This window comes from Perissodus microlepis, chromosome 5 (genome assembly GCF_051167445.1).
Source record: "Perissodus microlepis isolate ML-2025 ecotype Zambia chromosome 5, ASM5116744v1, whole genome shotgun sequence".
NCBI classification, from domain to species: Eukaryota; Metazoa; Chordata; class Actinopteri; order Cichliformes; family Cichlidae; genus Perissodus; species Perissodus microlepis.
In genome coordinates this window covers 27,097,146-27,113,916 of record NC_140465.1, presented here as the reverse complement: position 1 = coordinate 27,113,916, position 16,771 = coordinate 27,097,146, and the positions used below count along the sequence as shown (strand labels likewise).

At 36.9% G+C, this 16,771-nt stretch overlaps 2 protein-coding genes across 3 annotated transcripts in view; one reads left to right on the top strand and one right to left on the bottom strand.

The window, feature by feature from the left end:
- cenpp (centromere protein P) overlaps window positions 1–16,771 on the top strand; it is a 117,246-nt gene that overhangs the window by 63,288 nt on the left and 37,187 nt on the right. The window lies entirely within an intron of this gene.
- On the bottom strand, window positions 687–12,063 carry aspn (asporin (LRR class 1)). The gene is made up of 8 exons (XM_084929110.1): window positions 11,905–12,063; window positions 9,384–9,666; window positions 8,034–8,146; window positions 5,826–6,039; window positions 4,463–4,573; window positions 4,104–4,197; window positions 3,537–3,675; window positions 687–2,131 (listed from the first exon to the last, which is right to left on the bottom strand). The coding sequence occupies exons 2-8, from the start codon at window positions 9,622–9,624 to the stop codon at window positions 1,934–1,936; spliced, it is 1,110 nt and encodes a 369-aa protein (XP_084785236.1). The 5' UTR covers window positions 9,625–9,666; window positions 11,905–12,063; the 3' UTR covers window positions 687–1,933.

Here is a 16,771-nt window from a genome sequence, read left to right as displayed (position 1 = left end):
ACAATCTGATGAAGAGCAGGTGTCCTCGAAATGTCACCAGGTGCAACAAATAAGGAATCTGGAGTTCTGCCTTGTGTGAACCGTTATTTCTTGTTCTTTGTCTCATCAGTTGGCAGCCATCTTGAGAGGGCACTGTGCAATTATTCGAGCATTTATTGTGAAGCATTATCTAAAAAAAAAAAAAAAAAGGTTTACCCCAAAGTAAATCTTTGAAAATTTTTCCCTTGGAAGTGGGTAGTTACTTCTACCACACTTGCTGTTGTGGAATTCTCTGATACATTTCAGGGATTTTGGAATTTTTTGAGTGCCATGTCTCTAGTGTACAGAGACTCAACATTTGTCAATTTGCTAAAATTTTAAGGATTTTTTTTTTTCTTTTCCGTCTTAAAAATTTTAACTGAATAGTTTTATAAAGCTTGGGTGAAAATCCCTTTAAATGTGCAACATTTGCTATTTTCTGATATTTTGTAGACTAAATGACATTCATAATGATTAGTCAAAAATGTCTGAAGGCTGCAGTTCACACATAATTTGCTTGATGTTATAAATAAAATTGTATGTATTTTATATTATGCAAATATAACCAAACTATTATTATTTTTTATTTAAGTTTTATAAAAAATAGACTTTAACTTTCCTTGGTTTCATTTTTGAATATGTGTATACAGCTTATTTTCATTTGAAAATGAATTAATAAAATTCTAAGATTCCCAAATAGAAATGATAAATTCACCTATTTTGTTTTTTAAAATAAAAAGTCAACACTTACATGTGGAGATGTTCCAGTTTTATTTAGTGACATCCTCAATAAATATAGCACCAGATCAGAGACCATTGGAAGAAACAGGAACATGGTTGACCATGAGATGTTCTCAGATATCCAGATTATGAATCCTCCTATCTTATTATTTTAAAATTAACTGTAGTTCACATGGATGCTATAGTTCTCTTAAACAGGGGTAAATTTATACATTAGTTACAGGTAATCAGTATATCCCCAGTCCTGCAGAGGACGTATTTGCCTCAAGACCAATGTATAATCCAGTCTGACATTAGGCTGTCAGCTTCTAAATAAAAACATAACAAACATGCATTGAGATAATGTAAAATATCCACAGACATGGGGCTTCAAAGTGACACTTCATCACTGTGTGCAAAGTGCACTTCATAATGCCAACACCACTGACCGTACAGACTTCTGCTGGAAGAAAAAGATATTTCAGTATAGGTGTAGCTGTTCAGCTCCTGTTAGTGGCCTCTAGTGACTCTTCTACGATAATTACAACATCTAATTTGGGAAAAAAAAATGGCTTCTTCATAATACAAATAAAGTTTTTGTAAGTATTACAAAGACTTAAACACTTTTCTACTCTACATCTCATTAAACAATGCTAACGGTTTTAAAACTAGAAAGAAAATAATAAGAAAAAAAGAATCTCCTTTCTTTAAACAATACATGTACAGCATGTAATACCACTCGTATCATTGGGTGATTTTGCTCAAAAAGTGACCAGAGGGAGGCGCTTTATTCCTAAGAAAGTGTACGGAATAAAAGTTATAAGGCAAAAGCTAAACATCCTATCATGCACCTTACAAAGGTGAGCAGGGCGCTTGTTTTGTTTGAGATTTGATAGTAATGCTGTTCATTCTGTGACATCCTTCTATTTCATGATGTTTGTAGCTGCTAAAAACATTTCCTAGTGTTATAACTTATGATATCATTTTCATCTTCATCAGGGTGTAAATGGTACTTGCATTCCCCGTGTGCTACAGGTTCAAATATACATCTTTCTAGTTTGTTTGTTTTTTAACGGTTAACCCTTTAATAGGAGAGTTTAATCTGTTTTTAGCCTATCAGAATTATTTCCAGCTATGTCCTTATTTTATCAAGAGGCATTTCTTCTTCATTTATGAGCTATCATTTCCCTCCACGCTACTTTCTGAAGTTTCCAAGCTGAACACCCCTCCGTCCGGTCACGCAGCGAAAGGTTGCCGGCTGTATGGCCCAGTATTTAACAGGGTTGGCAAAGAGACTGATGCCAGTGTACAGGTTCTTCTTGCTGTCGTCCCTGATGGGACAGAAGTCGTTGATTCCCACACTGCTGATTTTGTTGCCATGGAGGAAAATTACCTGAACAGATGGACAGGATTTTGTGTTAGTTATTCTTCTGCTTTTTTTTTTTTTTTTTTTTTTTTACAGCAAACTACGCATGAGTAAAAGTTATGCGTTATTACTGCTTTATTGCTACACTGGAACCTCGTAAACACAACCCAATAGGAGGAATGGTCTGTTAGGCATTACTTAATGACTCCAAGTTGCTAAGTTAAAGGAGTCTTGTCTTGCTTGGAAGGCTGAAATATATTCCAGCAAACATATTTTTCCTTTTTTATTTCCATTGTGACTGAGTCATTCTACAAGAACCATATCATGACTGTGAGACTTTTTTTTTAACTTCTGCTCAAGCTACTCTTAAATTGGAGTAGTGGTGGAAGCTCTCATGTGTGTTCCACTTACACATTAGCAGCTGTGAGTATATAAGTGGAAAAAAGTTACACCAGGATTATACTCGCTTGTGGACATGCACACAGACAGCTGCAGACACCACAGATGTGTAGTTTTTTTGCCAAACTTTTGGAGTATAAAACCTTTGGAGTACACCATGAGAACACATCTAAAGTACATGTCACATGTCAAAGTACTTCAACAAACAAGTCTCACTAATCAGCAGACATCTTAAAACTCCTCTAGGCACTAATTTGGGCAATTATTTTAGAGGATTATATACATTGCACCTTTAAGTTTAAGTAAGGAATTATTTTGTCATCATCAGAAAAGGGTTTTGAAAAAGTGCATTCCACCTGAAATTTTTTTTTCTTGTAGTGCAGTGACCCTCAAGTTCACTCATATGAAATAATGAAATATAAATATAACATATAAAATATAGTCTGCTCTCACATCCACATGCAAGAATAGGCTCGCGTAAAGAAGACACTGAAGGGAATAATGCCAAACAGGCCTAGACATCAGTCAGCAATTCTTTGGCAACCACAGAGTATGAGGGAGAAATGATTTTTAAAAAACAGTTGGAAAGTGGTTGCTGGGTCTCATTAGGTTGTCTTTGCTTTGGTTGCTGAAGATTTTCCTGTTCACCCATAGTTTGCATGGAAGACCCCGATCTGGTTGGACACTCACCAGTTACTCACTGAATAGTATTGAAATAGTTGAAAACCGAATGGAGGTTTCTGGTACAAGTTAAGCTACTTTCAAGGCGCATGAAGAATAGCAATAGCTTTTTCACCAATTTCACCTACAGCCAGCTAGCAACCTCCAACAACTGCTCACTGATCGGTTGTTGCCAGGGGGTCAACAATGAGTCTCTAGGCCTTTGTCAGTTTGGTCTAAAACATCTGTTGTTATAGTAAAAGGAAGATCACCCACAAATAAAGTTTGCACAGTTATGACTTACAGAGGTTTGAGTTGTGCTGCTAATTCTATTTACCAAAGTAGCAGCATTGTGACAGTGTCCATATCTCACCTGTAGGTAGCGCAGGGAACTAAGGCCAGGTGGGACCTTTCTCATACGGTTGTTGTCCAGGTAGATCTCACGGATTTTCGGGGTGTTGGCAAGGCTGCCATTTTCTACATACTTGATCTGGTTAAAAGCTAGTCCTAGCCTGTAAAATTAACAAGTTATTAAGATATAGAAGCTTAAAAAATTTTAACATCTTGCATAATTGCTTAATATCGGTCTGTTGTTCCTAACTTATGGTGCCCTGGAGGTGCAAGATTGCAGGTGGGAACTAGAATCAGTCTTTAGGAAATCATTAGTATCATGCTGTGGAGTGAAAACACTATAAATTGTGACAGTGTTTTTTTTTCCTTTTAATTCTGGTGTCAGTTTTATTTCTGAATGTTTGAGTAATGTTTTAATAAGTCTCAGTTTGATTCAACATGAAAACAGTCACCAGTGTTTACAAATTAGTTATTCCTGTTGATTGAAAAGTTAAGTTAATCTAACCAAAAGCATGAAGGAGAAATCTGCGTTAGTGAAGGATGTCTTTAAAAAAATCAGCTTTTAGGTTAAAGGATTGGTGGTTTTCACCTCTGCAAGTTTTTATATCTGATGAAGTCTTCTATTTCCACCTTAGAGATCTTGTTGTAGTCCAGACTCAGTTCTGTAATGGAGGATGGGAAATCTGGAAGACACAACACACACTGATTATAAGCAGTTTAAGTAGCACATTAAGATGATTTATTTCTTATGATCTTTTGTAATGATTTGACAAAAAACTTATCAAATTACAACATCATATTAATTGAAGTTAGTGGTTTTACGGCTAAGTTACTGTGTAGCTAGGTCCCAGTGTGTAAAACTGTCAGTGTATGAGGAGAAAGAAAAGCGTAAAAGCTTTTAAACTGAATTGTTTAAAACAGTAAAACATAACATGAGTGATATCCTACCTTTTGGTATGGAAGTTAGTTTGGCTTCCGCTATACCGATATACAGAGTCGACAGGCCATTAAAAGCTCCTATCTCAATTCCACTGTTGGTCAGAGGGTTGGCCCCCAGCTCTATTTGAGTAAGCACAAAACATCTGGTTTTATTATTAATGATTCATTATTGCAATAGAGAACCTGCATCAAGTGAAATACAACAGATCTATTGTAATGACATTCTCATCTGTTGCTCTTGGAGATCTGCACAGCTTTGTTTACATTCTCTATAAATAGAATTAATCAATAAGCCTGGGCAGCTTGCAAAGTCTTGACAATAGTCTTCTAAATGATCTATTGATAACAAAATCTTGGCTTGGTCCGCATAAGGTCTTGAAGTGATTGTGTTACTGATCGTATCATTCTGTCACTGCTGTAATTGCAGAACTCTTTGTCCAAATGAAGTGTTATGTCTGTTTTCCACTGGTCTTTTGAAGGTGATTTATTGGGTTTTCATTGTTTTCTGTCTTACAATACACACTGTTACGATGATGGGTGCTCCTATTAAACATGGTCAAAGTTTCAAATAATGAGGTCATGTGCATGTATAAATATTCTTGTGAGCCAAAAGCTCAAGCCTAAAGTTCCACCATATCTATGTGGACATATTCACATTAAATTAGACTTAGCATGGTCAGTAGAACCCTTGCAGATATGATATGAGAAGATAAAATTTATCATACAAACACTAACAGTTATATAGTGATTAAACCACTAACCTTTGACCATTAAGAGGTTGTTTGTTTAATCATGAGGGGAACCTTTGAGGTACTCTAAGTAAAGCGTTTTTAGTTGCCTAAATTCAATAGCATGTTAACCTGTACAGTGTTTTGGACTAACACAACTGACCAAGTGACCTGCAGCCTAGAGCCACTATGATTTCCTTTAACCATCTAGTCCTTAGATTGATTGATATAGAGACTATCGATATAGAGTTTGGATGCAGTTGTTGCATTAACTATTTAGTTTGTCGATCCGTAACGACAGAGGTGGCAGATGATAAAATACTATATTAGTATGAGTAGGCAGTAGAAGTTGAAGGCAGTTGAAAGGCAGTAGCAACCAGCTTGTTTTATTATGTTGGATTAAGAGCTTTTTGGACCTTTGTGTAAGTCTGTAATTACTATTCATGCCAGATCTAGGTTATAGCCATTCCTTCATTCTGTTTGATTATCTTTCACTTTTAAAGTAATGTTATTACCTCCTGATGATTCCTCTTTTGACTGAATAAATAAATCTTCAGACCTTTCCTTAACGAAGAACCATACACCACTGCCTTTAGAGAACAGCTATAGTTAACCAGATAGAAGAACCTAAAAGTGGGTCTTACCCAACACATGAAGTTTCCTCAAGCCCTTAAATGCATCCTTCTGAATTCTGTCGATCTGGTTTTCATGAAAGCGGAGTTCAATGACATTGGGAGGCAAATTTGCAGGGATCTCAATCAGCTGGTTGTAGGACAGATACAGCAGTCTGAGATTGTCCATGTTTTTGAAGGCCTTTGGATGAATCTTAGAGATCTTGTTGTTGATCAGAAACAGGCCCTGTTTTAGGGAAAAGGGGAATTTTAATAGAGCTTTATAGATTCAAATTCAGTTTTTCTTCATTTCCTGCACAAAGTTAAAGAGTGGAAAGTTTGAAACGGCAAAGAATGAACTTTTCTGGCCAACATTAAACCTGTGCTTGGTAAAAGGTTTTCAACAAAGAACAACATATGCTTATGATTGAAAACATTTGTTTTGCTCAAGTTATGTTGTGCTTTTTTTGTAGTGTACTACAATAGTGAGACTTGAATCTTAATGAAGACTTTATTACATTTTGAATCAATGAGCAGACTATGAAGTAAACAACATTCAACACTATCAAGATGCTGGTCAGTTGCACTATTCAAGCACTGTGACTGACCACAATAGTAGCATGAAGTTCTGGTTTTGTTCAGTGTTTTAGGCCTTGATGTGTTTTATTCTCAGCTGAGAAAACATTGTCTACAGATCAACGATAAAGCTTCTCTCAGCAGAGTTTTATAAAAAGTAGCTCTTTTTTTCCTTGAAGGCTGCTCTTGGACTGATATCAGTGCATTTTTTCTCCCTATCCCATAGCTGTAACAGTTACAACACAGCATGGTCAGTCACTGATATCCTGGGGCTGAATGTGATTCATTTTAAATTTCAGAACCAGGTCTGTTCTTGTTGCCTTAGTACTAATTTGTGCTGTTTTTTGTCTTTGATGTGTCTCAGTTTAAAGCTCTAGGGAGAACAAAAAATGTGGCCAGTTTTATTTCAAAAGACCTCATCAGCTGGACATTATATTATGTTTATAACAACAGTCAACTTTTCCCATATTGACCCATGAGTATTGTAGGGTTTAAACTGCAAATTACATACATAATTTATTTATTAGCAGAAATATTCACATTTATGGTTTATGGTTCTAATTGTTTTATTTAATGTGTCATTAGGTCTGAATTTATGTAGTGTTAAGTGTACCATTAACAATTAATGGTTACCAGATTTTGTACCGTACTGACTTAAGTGACTTTGATGTTTCATTTTGGCCTCTTAGGGCTGCACAATTAATCCAGTTTTAGTTTCAGGTACAATTTTGGCTCCAAGCAAATATGAAAACAAGCTGATAAGATCAAACCATTATTATGCTGCATCCTTTCTTGAAATTATGCTTCACTTTTGTGTTTAATTATGAATCCAGTGCAATATTTAATTTAAAATGCTGCATTTTCACCCCTTCTGACTTCCTGCCGAGCTGCGATGCATTTAGCTCAGGCATGATGGATCTCTTTGTGGTAATTTGTGATTTCATTATAGACAAAACTATCCATGATCATTACTTTTGGCATAATCAGAAGTCATACACGTTTTTGCATTGTATTAAGTGTAAGAAACTACCGTATGCAGTCCTGCCCTCGTTTTGAGCTATTGTGGCTTGGATTTTTCCTAATTCATGGAAACTTTTAAACAAGAGGGTTTACTGGGGGAATAAATGTAAATGCTAAGACAACATACCATCAAACCTAATAATATACCTATGAGCTTCACCTAACTTTGTATTCTTGGGTTATTGTACAACAGGACATTTGCAAATAAACAAAGGCCTCAGTCACAGAGGTCAGTTTAGAGTTCTACTCTGTCCAACTTAGAGCAGAAGAGCTGTGCTGATGTGTGGATACAGTATGTTTGAGTCAGCTCTTTTAATCTTTAGTAGAAAGATTGGTATGTCCAGTTATCCAGCATTATTTTTAATGATGTAATGCATTCCCATCCATGTGCAGTATATGAGCATTGCTAAAACTTGCATTCTTTTGTAGTACTTCTACATAACATATGGAGGATGCATAATGTGACTGGAACTTATTTGCTTATGTAGTTTGGTTTTCTAAGGTGGACTGATGTCATTCAGTTACTACATTTGCTTGTAACTAACTTGCCGGCATGCTTCTTCATATATTAGATGTTAACAGTAAGTAGTTCTGATGTTCAGTGCACCATGCGCAGGGTAAACTAGTTCTTAAAGGATGTCTTACATAAAGCTTGTTGAGGCCTTTAAAGTCATCCTGCTGGATTTCAGTGATATCATTGTTTTGGAGATCAATCATCACTGTGTCTTCTGGAATCTTATCAGGAACAGATATCAGACCTGTTAAGAAAAAACATAAATGCGTATTTAAAGGAAAGAGTTGGATCAGAAATGATGGAAATAATTGGGGGTTTTTTTAACCGAGATACACATGTGAAAAAGAAATTGTTGTCTTTCTGATTATCCTAGGTCTCTGATAAAATATCAGCGGGTCATATGTCTGGGGTAATTATACCAAATATATATAGCATAGTATTTCAGAAAAAATCACAAGCTGCTGCTGCGTGTGCCAATAGTATATGAACGTTTGGTTAAAAAAAATTAAGTTATTGGAGTGATTGGCAGTGGACCCTTGGGTGTTTTCATAGCTTGATCCTAGTACCAAAGTATAAGAGAGCCCCACTTTACTGTAAGTTGGGCTTTTGGAGTTTAATGTACTTTAGTTCTTTAATGTACTTTAGTTCTAGAACTTTGACCACAAAACCAAATAGAAAATTTTAGTTTTTTGAAATGCTGGAAATGAAGGCTTTCCTGTTCCATTGGTGAGTTGTGTGTGAAAATTGTTTGGCTGCATTGCCCCTACATTTTAGAAAGTTCACATTAAATGTATATATGATGCCAAATTTCATCAGTGTCTTAACATTCATATTTTTTGTTATATGACAACAGTTTAACAGTAAAATTGTTGTTAGTCCTGATCACTTTTTTAAATTCATATACTGTAATGCCTCCTGTAAACCCAAATCAGCAATGACTAAGTACTATCTCAGATATTCCTCTACAGTTTGTGGTCATGGTGATGTTAGTCATATATGCACCACCCAACTGCTGTTAATCAGCAAGGTTTAGGCAAGCATGTCTTACAAGATGTCATTAAGATTTTTTTTAGCAATTAATGCTCAAGTGGATTTTGGATTTTGGAGACTGCTTTCAGTGGTAGATAAATCCTAAAACCTTGCAAGGCAGAGATTGCTGATATCCTTTTATAAAACTGATGTTAAAATAAATATTTATTAAAAAAAAACTTTTTCACATAGACAAATACAGCAACTACTACATGATTGCTGTTCTATTTTATGTATATGAGTGCCAGAAATAGAGAAGTAACTTAAGGCCAGACTAAACCATAGTCATTTTTTTGTCATTGAATTTAACTGGAATAAACGTAAGATTATCACTAGCCTTACCTATCATCTTATATGGCAGACTTAACATAGAGTTTTGAATTGAATGTGTTTTAGCACACTCCATGTTTATAGTAACATAATGAGTTACTTCAGACTGAGTGTGTTCTAACCCTGGTCAGAGCACTGCACCACTCTGGGTGAGCAATGGCAATGAGCTGGACAGTCCTCATCATCGTAATCGTCGTCATCATCATCATCATCATCGTCATCATCGTCATCATCATTTGAATCCGACATCATGATTTCATGGATTTTTGTGTCATAGTTTTTCAGGTAGTCCATAACATTGATTGGTTGGTAGGGTTTGGCATTGCCTAGCGCCAGCAGGCAAAGCAAGAGGAAGATCCTCATGGTTTTATTAGAGTTGTGGTTAAACAGCAGCCAAGGAGAACTCTAGGAAAGACAGGATAAATGAATGAAAAAATGAATACATTTACAATTACAGTTGCATCATTGCATCCATGGTTGTTCCACTGGTGATTTTTTTTTTTTTTTGTACCTGAACTTTTATTTCAGCTTGAACAAAACTGAAATTCACATACCAGTTATTTTTCTCAGCTCACTTTGTATTTCTAGTATAGTGTAATAACTGAGTAAAATGGCGCCTACTAGATTTGTTAACCCCTCTTACTAGTGTTCTTATCATCCTTGTTTAAAGTAACTCAAAGTGCCACGTTTAAGTAGTCCCCAGTGTGGAGGTTGAACTTGATAGCATCACAAGAAAACTTTATTAATTAATTACCAGAATAGAAAACAACAGAACAAAACAGTTCTGGCACAGTATAAAGCACACTTACAGGATATAGCATTTAGTTAGCTGAGAACTGTCTATTCCAACCTTTTTTTAATGTAGTGATCTATCAGTCTTTTCTTGACTACATTTTTACTTAAAAACAACTTCTGCAGCTAGTGCCACAGTTAGGAACCACTGTAATGTATAATTGCTGATCATTCTGACTGTTGTGCTGCAGTTTTTCCTGGGTTGTTTTTTCCTAAAAACAATCCAGTCAGAGCTTTATAGGAACCACCATTCTAGATTGTTGGTGGTGTTGGAGCTATATAAAACTAGTACTAATTTCACCATAGACATGAGCAGTTTTTAGTGCATGAGTTAAATTTCCTTTTTACAGCTTGATTTAAGAATATTACTAAAACAGTACATTTGAAAGTGCATGTGGACTTCCTGGAGAGATCAATTTTCATAAGTGCTACCCTTTTTTTCTACCAGTGTTTCCATGGAGCTCTCAAAACCTCCTCTGGAAAGGACTTCTTGCAGCCAACATAAATGTTTCTCCAGCTCTCACCTATTCACCATCTGTGGTCATTCACAACATGATTTATATATCCTCCTCGATTACATATTCACATAACCAGCAGAGAGAGGCTGACATTGTCTGGTTCCGTGCTTCTGCTAATCTTGATGGATTCTGAGCCGTGCAGTTGAACGTGCAGTCCACCCACAAATATGTGGTGGTGGTCGAGCATCCTGCTTTGACAGCAAATACTGCACAGCACTGACCCCCTTCCTCTGCCCCCAGTCTGTCTGTGTTCCACATGTGAACATTTAGCCAAAAAAAAAAAAAAATGCTATAAATACATCAAATGCTTCATGTATGCTTTCCAATTGTGCAGTAAGTTGGGAATAATTCTTTGTTGTTGTTTTCTTTTCACTGAGTCAAACAACCATTGAAACCTTAGAAGTTTCACTTAACTCCAGTCTGACTGGCGTAGCAAATATTTACATCTAAAGAGGCATTTCATAAGTATTCAAACCAGATGTCTTTCATTAGGACTCTCATAATCTTATTACCACTTACATTGAGTAATTATCTTTAATATCACTTGGTCTCAATTATTACATGTCTAGTCACGAAAAGGTCAGAAAATACTCGTCATTTTCCATTTCTAAACATCAGATGTCTTGTTCTCTTTGATCATCTGTCCTGAGTCTAAACATTCACTTTACAAACACCAAATCTAAAACTGAAGCTAAAACCAAAAGTCCTGGGCATGCTGATGATGATTTCAGAAATAATTAGTAAGAAATAGACACATTGACAGTCAACACTTAATTGATAATCCGATTTATGCCTGAACCTTTTCTTTTTAATTTAGGGATTTTTAAAAACGTTGATACCATGGTTAGAGCCGTCTCCTATACATCTGGCATAGGAATTTTAATTAGAAACTATAAACTACCTTTTCCTTGCATTTATGCATTTATTATTGGTACCATGACCGTATTTTGTATTTTTTGTCAAATGAGCAAAGACCCCAAGCAATGCATAAATTTATTACTCTTCTCAGTATAAAGCCTAAAATTAGACATGGTCTTTCAACATGAGACATATAAACTTAACTTCACTGTAAAATGATCTAAGCACAATCTTATTGCATGCAAATAAGTATTTATCAGTATCAGGATGCCCTGCCATAGCCATCAGCAGTTTAAATTAAAATTGGCAGATTAGAATTTGCAGCCTAGTAATTTGGCTCTACCAAAACACCTCTAGTAACTTTAAAGGTAACAACAGAAGTCTTGCTAACTGACCACAGTACCATTAGCTTGCTGCATTAGAAATATGAATTGGTGTTTTTATAAACAATAAATAAATCCAGGGTGTGTCCTACCTCAGCTGTCAGGTGTGTTTATGTCCTGGTTTAAACCCCACACAGTGAGCAGAGCAGCAGCAGGGTCCAGCTGGAAGGCTGAGAGTTGGATCCTCAGTCAATACATTCCCAGTGAACGAAGAACAGCATCACCCTTCCTCTCCGGGAAAAAAAAAAGGGGGGGGGGGGGGGGGGGGGAAAGTGGTCCCCTGAACACCCCCACCAACGGAAAATTTCCACTGGTAAGGGTGAGAGGTTCGGTTTTAGTAAAGAGCTCTTGATTCTCTGAGTGATCAAACCATCTGTAGGCCTGTGGGACTAAGTTTAAAAAGGCATTGTTAAGAGTTTAGTCATGTGTTTTTCATCAGGAGCTTTGAAGTAATGCCAGAATAGTTAGATTTAGACTCCTGTATGCTCAAGTCTTTATATATAGAACATACTGGTAGGTCTGTCACCTCCCCTCCCTTCTCAGCCACATTAACTGTTTTACATCAGTGTGAATGGTTTCTTCTCTGAGGCACGTTGGCACTGGGTTAATGAAGGATAGTACAACTGTTCAGCTGCTGTAGCGGTTTCGTTTGTCTAATTGAAACAACAGGGTGGAGTTGAGCCTGCCCTCTCAGAGATTTTAGGGTGATGGTGAAGGACTGGTAGACAGTTCATTTAGATCAATATTACTGAAGACTAGCGATCAGAAAATTTGAGGTAAACATGATATGAGAACATAGCAACAGTCTCTGAATATAGTTTACCCATAGGAAGTGGAAATGCATTTATACACTTTGGAAGAATATATCATATTATCAAAGTGGCTGAAGTATTTTATTTTTAAGCTAACAAAAGAAATGTTTGGCACTCAGTTTTCATTTTTGTGCACAAAAGTAAATTTATTTGGCAGATTTACTTGTATTTAAACTGTAGAGATAAGTAGAAACATAACTGTTGTGCTTTGCATTTTTGCAAAGCTGCTGTCATGTCTGAATAAAGGTGTAAGGAACAGTTACATAACAAACCTTATGATATGTCTAGACCTTTTCTGTCTTCTTTCTAGAGCCAAAATTTTATGGAAAAAAAGAACTGAGAACAATTTCCATTATATCAGCCCACAGGCAGATGTCCACAATTCTAAACAACTTGTTAAGGTGTATTACTCTTTGGCAATGGAGTGATACAACATACCATTACAGTCAGTCAGAACTGGCAGCTTGGTGTTATAAATGTCCTGTTTGTGGATTTGGAAAGCAGAGACAAAAGATAATTGGAGGTGATGCTTTGCAACATCAAATTAAAGTTTACTATATATTGTGCTCTGCGTGATGTTGTCTTAACAAGACACAGTAGGAAATCTTTCAGCTTTACATTTGAAGCAGGAATGAGAAGTACCTCCCAAGAATGGAAAAGCTAACAGAGGCTTGTTCCCTCAGGGGTTCAAGTGTTATACAATTCCTTTTTCCATTTACTTCTGGTATTTTCTGCTGAGCTGAGCTGGAATTGCACAACTTATGGCTGAGCCAGACCATCCAAATATGCCCTGGTTTGGCAGTCAGAAGACCCGAAATGGGATCGGGTCTGTTTTGGTTTTAGTGAATCGTCTTGGTGGGGAAATCAAATTTTCCAAACCATCACAGATCTGGTTAAATAATCATCACATCAACAAGGAGCCTTCTGACTTCTTTCATGTGCAACAAACTCTTTGAAGGAAATTCCTAAACGTAAGCTCTCAGTTTTATCACTTGTTATTCCTAACACTAGCTTTTGACTTGGTACAGCAATAAATAAACTCATGAACAACTTGTGGGAAACACAGCAAAAATCTGATTTTACCTCCAGGCTAAAAAAGGGAAAACATCTCTTGTTCCCAGAAGCTGGAAAATCAACATGCCCTGTTGATGTATGCCTCTCTGATGTATGGTTACAACATGTCTCAAAGTTTAACTTTTACTTTTTAAACTTTCACGAATATATAGCTAATTTTACATTACATTTACATTTTTGTGGTATTTTTCATAACTGGCTACATATATTTATGTAATTTGTCTTTTAAAAAGCGTGTTAAATAATCTGCTTGAGGCTAGTTGGATGCATTTAAGAAGTCTCACAGAACTAAGTCCACTTCACGTATTAGATACCAGTAGCTTAAACACGTCCGCCTTCTTGGTTAAAACCTCAGACTCAGTTTCCAGCTCCCCATAATCACAGCTTCATGGCTGTGTGCTGAAACAATAGCCTCTTGGGAGCCAGATTGTCAGTTTAAAAGATGCCATTTTCCCGAACACTGGAGGGATCTGATTAGACCATGATGTAACCCTACATGAGAGTTTTCTCTTTTTTGTGCCCTGTGTGAGGACTAAGACATTAAAGGTATTTGTCTGCACTGTAAGGACCACTAGCCCCACGGTATATCCTGTTGCGTCATGTTGATCTGGATGGTGGGTGGCCCTTTTGTCTTTCTGCCTACCCAGAAGCAAAGGCAAACTTCAAATTATTGAGCTTCTTTGTCTGAGCCAGGTATCCGTCATGCTGTCGTTTTCTGTTTTCATGAACACGAGCCCTCCTCATACCTCTCAGCTGACTGGTCTGCCACAGAAAGATTTAATTCAGTAGCTGTAATAATCCAAAGAGGGGAAACTGGTTTGTGGTAGTGAAAATATTCTATGGTGTAATTGTTGGATTTATTGTCTTCAAACTGCAAATTAAATGTTAGAGATTATTTCCTGATGTGAGATGGTCTGCCTGACTGATGGAAGGCGGTCAGGATGTCTCTTCTCTCTAAGGATCTCATACTTTCCAACCCATCAGACGTCTATGACGGCGCTGGAACGGCTGGAACTTGTTGTGTTTTTGTGTTAAGGAGAATTTCCTCCATCTGGTAATTTCTTTTAATGCCGTAAGTCACGGGGGCAACTTCCAGGGCATCTAGCCAAAGAGTTGCCTCAGTGCTGTTGTTGCTTTAGTGCCACAGGAACGTTTTGAAGCCAGGAAACATTTTTAAGAGAACTGTGACCCTGCAACTCAGTGTGTTACCTGTTTCTGGCACTGTTACCCAGCCAGGCTATACAACAGAGCAGTGTTCACTAGCCCCACACCACCATGATCTCACCTCACCACAGTTCCACCTGACACTAATATTGATTATTGGTGTTTTGATTGTTTGTTTTTCTACTTTTGTTTTTTGTTTGTTTGTTTTAATGTGACATATATTCTTATTCATAAAACTAACTTTTGCTCACAAGTAACTGTTGGTCAGTAAGTACATTTAACTGCTATTCTAACTGAATTTAGTGATTTAACAATATATTTTAGGTATTCTCACATTGTTTTACTTCTAAATCTATGTCAGTGGTCACTAGGGCTGCCACGATTAGTCGATTAGTCACGATTACGTCGACTATCAAAATCGTCAACGACTAATTTAATAGTCGACGCGTCGTTTGAAGCTTTGTAAGATCCCAAAAGACGCAGGAATAAGTAGTAGGATTTAAGAGTGTAATAATGGACTGAAACACAAGATGGCAGCACTGCATGAAGAAGGATGATAGCTGCGGTTAAACCCCGAAGAAGAAGAAGCTGTGTCCCAGAATTCATAGCACGGCCCTGCTCAGTTTCCAACAATGGCGGCAGCTAGTTAGTTTTAATATTACTCTTATTATTCTTTCTGGGTCACAAAATAAACGTTTAACATATTTTCAGGCGAGAATGTAGCTGTGTAAACTTCAAATACCTGCTCAGTTTATCAAGACACCACATATTTTCAAAAGCGCTCCAACGTTTTGACGTCTGTTACCCACCAGCTCGATAGCTAGCCGGGGTACAAGGCTCACTAGAGCCGGTGAGAAGTAGATGGAGAGTAGACTGGAAAGTAGTCATTTGTGTTACTGTTACCTTCCTATCAGCTCAGTGGTTATTCTCCTCTGAATTCTGGGATCAACATTAAAGAATCTGGCATAACTTTCACTCAGAGAATTGATGCACACTGGATATTTTCACTTTTTATGACCATTCTCTGTAAAACCTAAAGATGACTGTATAGAAAAATTCCAGCAGATCAGCAGTTTCATAAACACTGATCAGCCTGTGTGGCACCAACAACCATGCCTCAGTCAGACTCACTTACATCACCTTTCTTCACCATTGTGATGCTCAGTTTGAATTCCAGCAGGTCTTCGTTACCATGTCCTTATGCCTGGTTCCATACATTTGTACCATGTGACTGGCTGATTACATGTTTGCGTTAATGAGCAGTTGAATGGTGTGCCTAACAAATTGGCTGCTGAGTGTAGGTATCTCAGTTTTGGCCAGTGAACAAAAGCATCATAGTCACAGTTTCATGTGTCTCACAAATACAAGGTTGCAAAGTTGGGGATACACTGTTATTCACAAAAAAACAAAAACGCTGCTTCATTTTCCTTTTAATTTCATTTTTTTCCCATTTTTATATCACAGAAATCAGATGAATTGAGTTCCATCTCCGTACTGATCTTTTGTGCCTGATAAAATGTCTGAGTACATGGGAATGACTTTACAGTTTACTTTTTCAGTTACATCTCCTCATCCTGAGGAGCATGGATGAGGTCACATGACTAATGAGTATATGATTGTTCACTCACGTGTTTGATATGCAAGACTGATGAACAGAGCAGCTGTTCATGTTGGCAGAGGAGAACTCCCTCAGGAAAAACTTTCATCTCAGCTTTAGTTCAAGGGAGGAAAGTTTTCAGCTCCAGGTTCAGTCAGATGACAACTGCCGGCATCTAGAAACTGACCACACATTTGTGATTCTTTGTTTTATTGCTTTTATTCATTCAAATGTATTTTAGTCCCCATATAATTATCTAATATTTTCAGGTTTTTTACCATTAAAGAAGCTGAGGTTTTATGATCCTCACAG

Bases quoted from the DNA above. Each gene is read 5' to 3' on its own strand.
- aspn (XM_084929110.1), bottom strand. From the start codon at position 9,624: ATGAGGATCTTCCTCTTGCTTTGCCTGCTGGCGCTAGGCAATGCCAAA. The intron at 4,198-4,462 runs GTAGGATATCAC...TGTGTCTTCCAG, and splicing joins ACTAACTTCCATACCAAAAG to ATTTCCCATCCTCCATTACA. The intron at 2,132-3,536 runs GTGAGATATGGA...CCATCTGTTCAG, and splicing joins GTTCCCTGCGCTACCTACAG to GTAATTTTCCTCCATGGCAA.